Source organism: Aaosphaeria arxii (genome assembly GCF_010015735.1).
Source record: "Aaosphaeria arxii CBS 175.79 unplaced genomic scaffold BU24scaffold_5, whole genome shotgun sequence".
Classification (NCBI taxonomy): domain Eukaryota; kingdom Fungi; phylum Ascomycota; class Dothideomycetes; order Pleosporales; genus Aaosphaeria; species Aaosphaeria arxii.
The window spans coordinates 1,038,634-1,049,271 of record NW_022983478.1 but is presented as its reverse complement, the minus strand read 5'-3'; the positions used below and the strand labels follow the sequence as shown (position 1 = coordinate 1,049,271).

The window sequence follows — 10,638 nt, the reverse complement described above, 5'->3', positions numbered from 1 at the left end:
TCAAGTCCCGATCCATTAAATATGCACTTTGTAGATGTACGTACATTCATAGTGACCTAAATTCATGCCATGCGGCAACGACACAGATAAGCGAACCCATTCATCTCTCCGGACCTCGTAAAAGTCTATAGTTGACTCGAGGACAATCATGAATTAGTCTGGAATCGGAAGGTCTTCGAATTAACAATTCGTGCAACTAACTCGCACTCGTACAAGAAGCAAATAAATAAAAACCATGTAGGTCCCCCCCTCCCCGCTCTCTCTCCGCTCTTTATGTTCCGTAACCCCCCCATCCCCCCAGTAGTCGCCCAACCAGAGTCTCGGTTCTCCTTACCCGACACCCTGGGACGACAATCAACTCGCCCCGTTATTATCGTTTAGGGACAGCCATCATTGTCGTGCATATAAAGTTCAATTGCGGATTCCTATATTTTGGAAATAGGATATTCTCGTATTGTCTGCTTAATTGAAAGGCTAAGTAAAAGTAAAGATCAAAGAAACAAGATGTCTTCAATCGACCAACCGCTCAAGGGGAAGATCCTCCTGATCACAGGTGGAGCATCAGGTAGGTCTCCCCCAACCCAACCCCATCCCCAACACATCCTCCTCTCAAAACCTCCACAACCACAACCTCACATCCTCCCCCAGGAATCGGCCTCTCCCTCGCCCACCAATCCCACTCCCTCGGCGCCCGCCTCCTCATCTCCGACCTCCACCCCACCCCCGCCCTCACCACCCTCCTCACCGCCCACCCCTCCACCGTCCTCTTCGTCCAGTCCGATGTCACGCGCTGGTCCGACCTCGCCTCGCTGTTCGCAGCCTGCGAGGCGAAATGGGGCGACGTGCCCGACGCGTACGGCATCTGCGCGGGGCTCTTCGAACCCCCGTTCTCCAGCTGGTGGCTGGATACGGAAGAGCAAGGGTACAAGCAGTGTGCAGTCAACGTCGAGCATCCGGTTAAGTTGACGAGGATGGCGATTAAGAAGAGTTTGGGGAGGGGGAAGAGGGCGAGTGTTTGTATTATTGTGAGTCATCCATTTCCTTCTTTCTTTTTGAGCTTTCAATCTTTAGTTGTATGGTTGTTGGATGGAATGGGATGGATTCACGTGATGGGATTTTGATATTGACATTACTTGTCTATCAACCTAATTCATCGGGTTGCTTGCTTCCTTAACGCATCGTCCCACTAACACGACCGCAGTCCTCAATAGGCGGCATAGCAGGCAGCATCGCGGCGCCCCTGTACTGCGCGACCAAGCACGCCATCGTCGGCTTCGTGAAGTCGCTCAAAGACACCGAACCCCTCACGGGCGTCAAAGTCACGGGAATCTGCCCGGGCCTTGTCAACACTCCCCTCTTCACCTCGGACAAGAAAAGCCAGTTCTCGTTCGCGGAGACAAAGGCCCTGAGCCCGGACGACGTAGCGAGCAACATGCTGCGCCTGCTGCAGGAGAAGGAGTTCCCGTGCGGTACGTTGTTGCAGTTGGATATGGCGGGCGCGAAGGTGCTGCCTGAGTGGGGGATCCCGGAGCCGACGGGAGAGGGCACGGGGAAGGAGCTGGAGGCGGAGGATATGACGAGGGCGTTGCTGGGGCCGATTAGGGAGAAGTTGGAGCAGGAGAGGGGGTCGAAGCTTTGAGCGTTGGGTTGTGAGGATGGGTTATTTATTGCAATTATATCTGTGGTTTCGTGGCACGCTAGCAGTGCAGTACGGAAATTAACGAATTAAGACTTATCTTGGGCTTGGAGTCTGGGATACTGAGTAGTCAGCGCGGATGCCTGCGATGAATTTAACAAGGGAATGAGTGCTGTAATGCAAGCGTAATACAGAATGAGAAGAGCCATCGTGTATTGTTCCCGGAAGATATCAGACGTGGACGACAGATTGGATGAGGAAATGGGGAAATTGATAATGCACTTCCTTTCCGTTGTATTAATGATGTCGGAGATTTGGGATCGGATCGGAGGTGAGACATCAGGCGTTGGCAGGACCGGCAATTAGGAATGCATGCTGTTCTCAATTGATTCTGGATGATAAGGATGGACTATGGCATATGATGTTTCTCACAATTAGAGCAGACACGGAAGCCAAGTTTATCAATGAAAATTCAGTAAAGACATTACAGCAGATTATGAACATGCGAGATATGAAGAATAGAGCTTATGTTGGGCTACTACAGGCAAGTAGTACAAGAGAGTACATCGCTAATTAGATCATATCCTGAGATGTTGATATAATATAGAAACTTGAATGCTACCGCTATCAACAGTACCATCCACCATCTATTGGCATCGCATTCCCCGTAATGAATGACGCCGCATCTGAAAGTAGGAATTCAATCAGTGGCGGAACCTCCTTTTGATCTGCTGCTCTTCCAAGGGCAAGGAAACTCGTATCCATCTTCGTGCCTCTGATCTCTGCAGATTGCCTAAACATTGGAGTATCAATCGGGCCACTGTAATTCTAAATCAGCCTGAACACATGATCTTCGATGTCGAGCAACTTACGGGCAGAAGCAATTCACCCTGATATTCCTCTCACCGCACTCCTTTGCCGCCGCTCTCGTCATTCCAACAACTGCATGCTTGGACGCAACATACGCAATGCTCTTTTTTGACCCAATAAGCCCCAGAATACTCGCAGCATTCACAATACTCCCCCCATCCCTCATATTCGGAATCTGCGCCCTCAAACAATGCAACAACCCCTTCGCATTAACCCCCATAATGAAATCCCAATCCCCATCATCGATATCCTCAATCCTCGCCGTGTTATTCTGCCTCCCAATCACGCCCGCCAGATTCGCCGCGCCATCCAGCTTCCCACACTCCCGCACCGTCTCCTCGATCCACGACTCCACGTCCCCGCGCTTGCTGACGTCGACGACCCGCGCCATGACCTGCGCCCCTGACTTCGAGAGCTCGGATTCGATTTCTCGGAGCGGGCGCTCCTGCACGTCGGCGAGGGAGAGCTTCGCGCCGCGGCTGGCGAGGAGTCGCGCGGTTTCGAGACCCATGCCTGATGCTGCGCCTGTGATGACGATGACTTTGTCTTTGAGGGACATTGTGGGTGGCTTCAATTGATCGAAAGGATGTGCAATATGTCAATGTTGCGACCTTAGGTCAAATCTTGTGGAACAGCAAAGGTAGTAGATGGGTTGGAGTTCCTTCGCCCAAGTTGGAAATCCATCGCCTTTATTCCTGAGCCATACGAGGTACTTTTCGTACATACTTCCCACTCATCGGAACAACATCCGAGAATCCGACATCCCGAGCCTAGAGGAAATCGCGAAGTGCGAGTGCAAGCCAGATGGACAATGGCGCCGTGGATGATGTTTACCGAATGCATCGGAGGGGTTGATGTTCGCACAACCCCGCTCTGATAGGTCGATCGCGGAGCTTAGCGGTGCGTTGCTTTACACTTCCTGCGACCTCGAGTGGGTGAGTATCGACCTTCCACCCTCCCATCCCATGATGCATTTGCTTCCATGGATGATGCAGCAGATACCGCTACGGCGGGTAGGCGGGGGGACTGCGAGGACGAGAGCGACGTGGTAACCAGCATAAATGGCCTCCCGCCGTGACCCAGGGATCCGCAGTCGACGTTACCAATCCACACAATGTCTTTTCTCTCCAATGTTACCGCAAACTCAGCCAATGGAACCTCCAACGGCATCTCCAATGGCTCTTCAAACAGGCGTCTGGAGTCATCCGGCGGTGCAAATAGTAGTAGCAGTAGTAGTAGACGACCCGTCCGCATCGCCGGCGCATCAGGCGGCTTCTCCGACCGCCAGCGCGCCATCAGCTCCCTCGCAAAGCTCGACGTCGACGTCATTGTCGGCGACTGGCTGTCCGAATGCACCATGACGCTGCACGGCGCGCAGAAGGTCGACAACGAGAAGCTGCGCCGGGAGGGGAGGTTGTCGGGGGGTGAGCCGGCTGGCCTCTTCGATCCGACGTTTGTGGAGAATCTCGCCCCTGCCCTTCCCGATATTGCCAGGAAGGGGATCAAAGTCGCGGTCAATGCCGGAGCGTCAGACACGTTGCTTCTGGCGAAGACGGTGGAAGAGGAGGTCAGGAGGCAGGGGTTCGCTTTGAAGGTTGCGTATGTGGTGGGGGATGAGGTCACGGACACGGTGAATAGACTCATCAAGCAAGGGGAGGTTTTCACGAGTTTGATGACGGGCGAGGCGCTCGAGGACTGGGGTTACATGCCCATCTACGCGCAGTGTTATCTAGGCGGCGCGGGCATCGCAGAGGCGTTGAACAATGGTGCCGACATTGTGATCTGTGGCCGCGTTGCTGATGCTGCACCCGCTGTTGGAGGTAAGTATCCTATACTCCAGTGTTTTCGGGCAGAACTAACTCACAGCAGCTGGAATGTGGTGGCACGGATGGAACCGGGATAAAGACTTCGACCAGATCGCGGGCAGCCTCATCTGCGGTCATCTCATCGAGTGTGCTGCGTACGTCTGCGGCGGCTACTTCTCCGGCTTCAAGAGCTTGATGGACGGCTGCACCAATCTTGGTTTCCCAATCGCCGAGCTGTATGCGGACGGTAGCTGTGCGATCAACAAAGAGCCTGACACTGGCGGCGAAGTCTCAGTCGGCACCGTCGCCTCGCAGCTCCTGTACGAGGTCCAAGGACCGCTGTACTTCGGCTCCGACGTGACGGCAAACCTCGAAGGTGTCGTGATGACGCAGGAGGGTGAAAACCGTGTGAGAGTCACTGGCGTCAAGGGGCTTCCGCCTCCAACCACCACGAAAGTCGGAATGACAGCTTTCGGAGGCTATCAAGCCGAGTTCCACGTCTACATTTGCGGCATCGATCTCGAAGCCAAGGCTGAGTGGATCGAGAAGCAAGTGCGATACTCGGCTGGGGACGCAGCTAAGGAACTGTCGTGCTTCAAGTTCAGTCTGAATGGGTACTGTCCGGACAATCCACGGAACCAAGACGTTGCGACCTGCGATTTGAGAATCTTCGTTCAGACGAAGAACAAGAAGTTGGTGGACAAATCCACACTAGACGTGCCTGGATTCAACCGCTGGTGCATGGACAATGGTCTCCAGGGTTGCCCAGGTTGGACGCTAGGGAACGATCAGCGCCAGTCAGAGGGAAAAGTGTACTATGAGTACTACGTCTCGTTACTCCCACAGTCTGAAGTTCAACATCGTGTCGTGCTGCCATGGTTAGACAATAAGACTATCGATGTGCGTCCATCGCTAGGACTCAAAGAATATCCCCGCGACCAGCTAAGCTACGAAACAAAGGACCCCGTAGATTTGAAACAATACGGCCCAACTACGCGCGGTCCTCTAGGTTGGGTCGTGGGTGGTCGATCTGGTGACAAGGCATCCGATGCCAATGTTGGATTCTACGTCCGGCACGATGATGAATGGGACTGGCTGCGATCATTGCTTACCATTGACAAGATCAAACACCTGCTTGATGAGGAGTACAAAGGGGGCAAGATCGAGCGCTTTGAGATTCCTGGAATCAGAGCAGTGCATTTCCTGCTCAGGGATCATCTTGATCGTGGATTCAACTCGACAAGCACATACGACACACTAGGGAAGAATGTCTGCGAGTACCTACGAGCGAAGTGGGTGGATATACCTAATAAGTTTCTGTCACGAGGTCGGTTCTGAGCGTCTGCTGTAGCCATTTTTTCACTCGATAATACTTCTACGTGAAACATAGCACGCTCCCTTACTATGTTTCCCAACATGATAGCAATGTAATTCGTGTGGTCCGTGTTGCAAATCAGCACTGGTCGCTTAACCTTTTCCTGGAGAATCCGGGGCCCCGCGATGCTAAAGATCATCATAGCTTGGTAGATCCACCCTCGAGTCAAGATATGTGTTCATGAGCCCTGTTATTTTTTTAAGTTTAATTGCCGCCTCGTAATCTGAATGTCACTTGCATCTGAAACTCGTCCACAGGTGAAATGGCTGCGTCTCTGTCACCATGATTACGTCCACAAAATTCGATTCTCGTGATGGTCGGAAAAGGTAAGTCTTCATCGGTCTAGATGGCTTTGCTTCCGCTCACATGAACAAAGTTGCGGGAATTCGAAAGCAGTGGCAAGATAACTCCGTAAAAGAATACAATATTTCGAGGCGGTTCTTAAAGAATCTGGCCAAGGACGCGCGGTACCAGATCTTTCACCAATCGACCAATAGCGGGAACAAGACGACGACCGCCACAATGCAGGTAATAAATCTGTAGGATTGGAGCCTGGACCTATTAAATTAGACCCCGGAGCTCAATCGATTCCCTACTACAACAAAGAACCACCGCCCTACCGAGAAGGCCAGTCCCGACGAGAAGGTCCTCAGTCCCGACTAGAAGGTACTCAGTCCCAACGAGAACCGCCTGTAGCAGAAAACAATGCCCTCAACAAATCCATTATGAGCAAATTAATGCCGTGACTAGTGAATTCGACGACTCATGCATTTCTCTGTCCCAACAACAAACTTATGTAAGAGCGTGCTGGAGCCAGTAAACAGTCTTAGCTCCTCGTGATAAAACCTCACGAATGCCCTGCTGTAGTCATAAAACACTACTTTCACTGACTGTGTGCATACGAGTACGCACACCATGGCTAAGCGCATCAGCCTGCAGGGTGCGAACCTCCTGAGAAGAAACCTTTGCCAGCCCAATCGTCTACGACCATTCACGTTACGAACTTTCTCAACAAAAGCAGAACCACCGCACTACTCCTACGATACAATCAAGAAGCGGTTGGAGGCACAACCTAATCTAGTACGACAATTCGAGGAGGCGTTAATCCAATTAGATATAGCCAAGGGCCGTTGGGTAGATATTCATTATGGCGATGACGCAGAGTCAGTACTCTCTGACGTCTCCATCTCAGATTTACAGGATAAAGATATGCGAACCGATCTTTCTGAGCTCTTTGGGATACCTTACTTAGCTACAGCCTCGAAACAAGAAGCTGATGAAGCTCAAAAAACACTGCAAGGGATGTTATTTGGCCCCAAAAGGCGACCAGTTGTTGCCAGCACTGTACGATTCGAGGGACAATGTAAATGGGTGTTTTTCATGGTTAATACCGGAGCATACTACACATACCTGTCATCCCAAGTAAGTAACTAATCTTTGTTGAACAATACATCTGCTAATTAAATACAAGGCTTACCAAGCTCTTGGACTTCACGAGAATGACCAAGTTCTTGTTACGCTTGCTGGCCACTATCACAACGTGCGCATGTCTCCAAGGAATTCCCACTTTCAAGATCTAAATTTCTTGGGATGGGATTTTTTGCTCCGCAATGACGTGAGTATAAGGTCAGATAGGAAGAACAAGACCATACAGTTGCTCTTCGAGGGCTAGGTCATAGCAAGGGGTACGATGCCGAGGATTAGGATATTTAATTGATTACAGAGACATTACAAAGGGCAGTAAATCAAAAATTAAAGATATTTATTAAGTCTTCGCAACTTATACTGTGAAAACAGTAGGTGGCCAGGACTATTTCCGGCTTCCTTATTAGGCTGAGAGACGGGTTCACAATGAGAAATGTTTTTACTTTTCAGTATTCCTTGACGATATCTTACCATGACAACTTCTCAGCAATCCAAGTATCGAAGATAGTACGGGTTATTTCATTAATATCACCTATCAAGAATCTTGATCACCCTCTTTGCTTAAGTGATTGAATACGCTCAACAGCAGTGTGCAAAAAGAAAAGGTGTCCTCGCCAACCGAGCCCCATACAACGCAGACATCACCACTGCACGTAACACCACAATCGCTGTTTTGCCTCACACCTTTCTTCCTGCAAAGGCAAGAAGACAACGAGGGCAAAAAAAACAAAAGGGCCGAACCGGAGTCGAACCGGTGACCTATAGAAAGCGAGTTTGATCGCCTGTAATAGATGATGCACTGCAGTCTACCGCTCTACCCCTGAGCTACCGGCCCTGTCGAATGTACAACATGAGGCTTCTTCGTCGAGTATAACAGATATATAGATTGTCATTGATAGGCAGTTGAATGAGCAACGGTGACCTTTTCCCTGCGTGGAATCGACATTGTGGATGTTAAGTGTTAGGTGTCTTATTGAGAGCTAGATTAGGACTGGGCGGTGGGTCAAGTCTCGCTAAGTGGGGGAGCTGAGAAAAAATCGTGAAAATTGACATGATAATTGCACATTAGCCGATTATTGGAACTGCAAGGTGTGCATCTGTTCCAGTTCGATATCTAATAATGCTCAGGCCTTAATATTCATACTTTGGGGACAGGGTTGGTGGGCTTTGGCATCTTGATGGGCTTAGAACGAACAGCCATGTACATCGGAAACGCATCTGCCCTTACACGCCAGATGAGTCTTGGATCAAGTCCTATTGGAACATGGAAATCATTTGTGCTGAAGACGCTTCGTGAGCAGCAATGCGATCGGCTCATTTTAAATCCGCATTCAAGTTGTAATTGCTCGAGGGACACGCAAATGATGAGGTGTTGTTTTCCTACAGTATTAACAATTAGCTTGAGCTTACATAGTCTGTTTTGGATTGGATCAGTTTCTTTTGTCTGTTTTCTATGTTCAAATAGTAGATTCTGTGAATTATATACCCCCTTGCCGGTATTCAAGTTTACAGTCGTGGTTGTACGCCTAGCGTATGTTTCTCTTTCTCGACAGCCTTTCGGAACGCTTCCTGCACGTCATGTTCGTGTATCCAAGTCGGATTGATCCGATTCTGGAACCTAGCCCTCAACTGTTCATCTGTTTCCGATTTTCCGATCGCAGCAACTCTGGCATTGTTGCCCTTGTGCACAGTTTCTAAGACTCGATCTGTATGCGGTTTGCGCGTGTTGTTGTACACTCTCAGCGCACGCGAGATGTCTTCGTCACTTGGGAGTTTTGTCGCATCTGTAGGGAATGCTTGTAAAAGTGACGATGCAAATGCCCAGGCGTCGTCGATTGCGAGACTTCCACCAGCTGCGAAAGCACCTCCATGTGCATGTGCAGCATCACCAGCTAACGTCACCCTTCCATTCCCTAGAATCCATGAGTCTAGTCCTTGGCCTGAGGCATTGGGATAGATGCGGGTGTATGGGACTGCATCAACGATTTGCCTTATCAGAGGACTCCAGTCTTTGTAGTACTCCCGAAGGAGCTCCACATCGCCATCCGCGTTCCAGGTAGATTGTTTCCAGGGCGCATCTTCGGCGTTTGGATCGCTCTGGTAGCTCCCGACAAACGTGAACAGATCTTTGCCGAGTTTCGAAAGGAAGACTGTGCGATCATGGCCCCAGAAATGGTTAGCTTCATCAGGTAGATCGCGGATGTGTGCGACGTGTGAGATTGGGAACACAGAGCGGAATGTCACCCATCCGGTCCACTTTGCAGCTGAGTCTGGCTTGTAGGATCTTCGGACGGGCGAGTTGATGCCATCGGTGCCGAGCAATATTTCCGCTGTGGCACTCGTACCATCAAGGAACTTGATCGTCAGTTTCTTGCTGGATTGATTGATCTCGGACGATACGAATGTCTTTCCAAGGTGCAGCTGCGTAGGATCAATGTGCTCTAACAGTGCTTGCTGTAGATGGGCTCGATAGAATCGCGATGTTTGGTGGCGGTCTTCCACTTGGCCCTTGTACCCATCAACGGATACAATCTCATTTGTCTTATAGTGTCTAAAATCTGATCAGCCCACCATTCAGATACACGATCAAAAGCTCGAAAAGGTCTCACCTGTAGATGTGAGGGAAGCCCGTCTTCCGGTTTCGAAATGCGATCTCATCGTCTAGTGCATTATGGATTCCCAATCTATCCAATGTTCTCATTCCATTCGGCCCCAGCGCAATGGATGCGCCGATCTCTCGGAGTTCCGTCGCCTGCTCGTAGATGTGAACTTCGATACGAGGATGATGCTTCAACGCAATCGCAGCAGTCAGACCTGCGATTCCTGCACCAACAATAGCAACTTGAAGCTTCTGGTCCGATGCCATTGTCACGGCCGATGTTCTCGCGTAAGATGAATGGGGAGGGAAAAATTCACCAATTATTAGAACAAATAAAGAAATTAAATAGAAGTACTTATATGTCTTTCGAGATGTAGTTATCCGATAACGGCTTGATTTTGCTGCTGAACACGGCATCATGCCAAGGCTGAAGCGTCACGCAACATTTAGTCCCAATGGCGATTTGGGGTGGCACCTATACATTGGCTTGCCGGCCGTATGAACATTGTCTTATCTACCAATTGATGTTGTTTAATTGCCGACTTATCATCATTCGTCTAGAAAGGGTACGGAAGTGTTTATGTACACCGTCTATCTTCCTTGAAGACCGCATATTGTATTATCACGATATGCCCCAAGTATACTTACAGTTTCTGTTGGCTGTAAGGAAGACTACAACATGAAATAGAAAATGCAGATAAGTTTCCTTGAACGTTATTGACTAGCTCCAGAAACATGCCCTATTCTTCTAAGTTCAGTTGCTTATTTATGAGGCCGGACGTAACGCTATCTAGCTCTAAAGCCCGCGTGAGGCTTCCGAAAACCTTCTCCGGTGGGATCATCCTCGAATCAAAAAGAATTGAATGAACGCCTCTTTTTGACATAACAATTTGAGATTGACCTGTCACCATGTTTCTTTAATCTCTCT

At 49.8% G+C, this 10,638-nt stretch overlaps 5 protein-coding genes and 1 non-coding gene across 6 annotated transcripts; 3 read left to right on the top strand and 3 right to left on the bottom strand.

Moving 5' to 3' along the window:
* Positions 1-504: 504 nt before the first annotated feature.
* Positions 505-2,031, top strand: BU24DRAFT_493100 (NAD(P)-binding protein; the record flags this gene model as incomplete). The annotated part of the gene is made up of 3 exons (XM_033533942.1): positions 505-565; positions 649-1,025; positions 1,202-2,031. The coding sequence occupies 3 exons, from the start codon at positions 505-507 to the stop codon at positions 1,637-1,639; spliced, it is 876 nt and encodes a 291-aa protein (XP_033382845.1). The 3' UTR covers positions 1,640-2,031.
* Positions 2,032-2,163: 132 nt separating this feature from the next.
* BU24DRAFT_215902 (3-alpha--hydroxysteroid dehydrogenase) lies at positions 2,164-3,452 on the bottom strand. The gene is made up of 2 exons (XM_033522002.1): positions 2,509-3,452; positions 2,164-2,456 (listed from the first exon to the last, which is right to left on the bottom strand). Exons 1-2 carry the CDS (start codon positions 3,063-3,065, stop codon positions 2,264-2,266), a joined length of 750 nt encoding a protein of 249 aa, XP_033382844.1. The 5' UTR covers positions 3,066-3,452; the 3' UTR covers positions 2,164-2,263.
* An 11-nt stretch (positions 3,453-3,463) lies between these two features.
* BU24DRAFT_451525 (DUF1446-domain-containing protein) lies at positions 3,464-5,792 on the top strand. Its single transcript, XM_033531114.1, has 2 exons — positions 3,464-4,326; positions 4,376-5,792. Exons 1-2 carry the CDS (start codon positions 3,621-3,623, stop codon positions 5,647-5,649), a joined length of 1,980 nt encoding a protein of 659 aa, XP_033382843.1. The 5' UTR covers positions 3,464-3,620; the 3' UTR covers positions 5,650-5,792.
* Positions 5,793-6,552: 760 nt separating this feature from the next.
* On the top strand, positions 6,553-7,640 carry BU24DRAFT_423436 (uncharacterized protein). Its single transcript, XM_033528250.1, has 2 exons — positions 6,553-7,108; positions 7,158-7,640. The coding sequence occupies exons 1-2, from the start codon at positions 6,602-6,604 to the stop codon at positions 7,356-7,358; spliced, it is 708 nt and encodes a 235-aa protein (XP_033382842.1). The 5' UTR covers positions 6,553-6,601; the 3' UTR covers positions 7,359-7,640.
* A 202-nt stretch (positions 7,641-7,842) lies between these two features.
* On the bottom strand, positions 7,843-7,946 carry BU24DRAFT_t50. The gene has a single exon. It is a non-coding gene; the product is annotated as a tRNA-Cys (tRNA).
* A 631-nt stretch (positions 7,947-8,577) lies between these two features.
* BU24DRAFT_493097 (FAD/NAD(P)-binding domain-containing protein) lies at positions 8,578-10,076 on the bottom strand. The gene is made up of 2 exons (XM_033533941.1): positions 9,721-10,076; positions 8,578-9,662 (listed from the first exon to the last, which is right to left on the bottom strand). The coding sequence occupies exons 1-2, from the start codon at positions 9,975-9,977 to the stop codon at positions 8,618-8,620; spliced, it is 1,302 nt and encodes a 433-aa protein (XP_033382841.1). The 5' UTR covers positions 9,978-10,076; the 3' UTR covers positions 8,578-8,617.
* Positions 10,077-10,638: the final 562 nt, after the last annotated feature.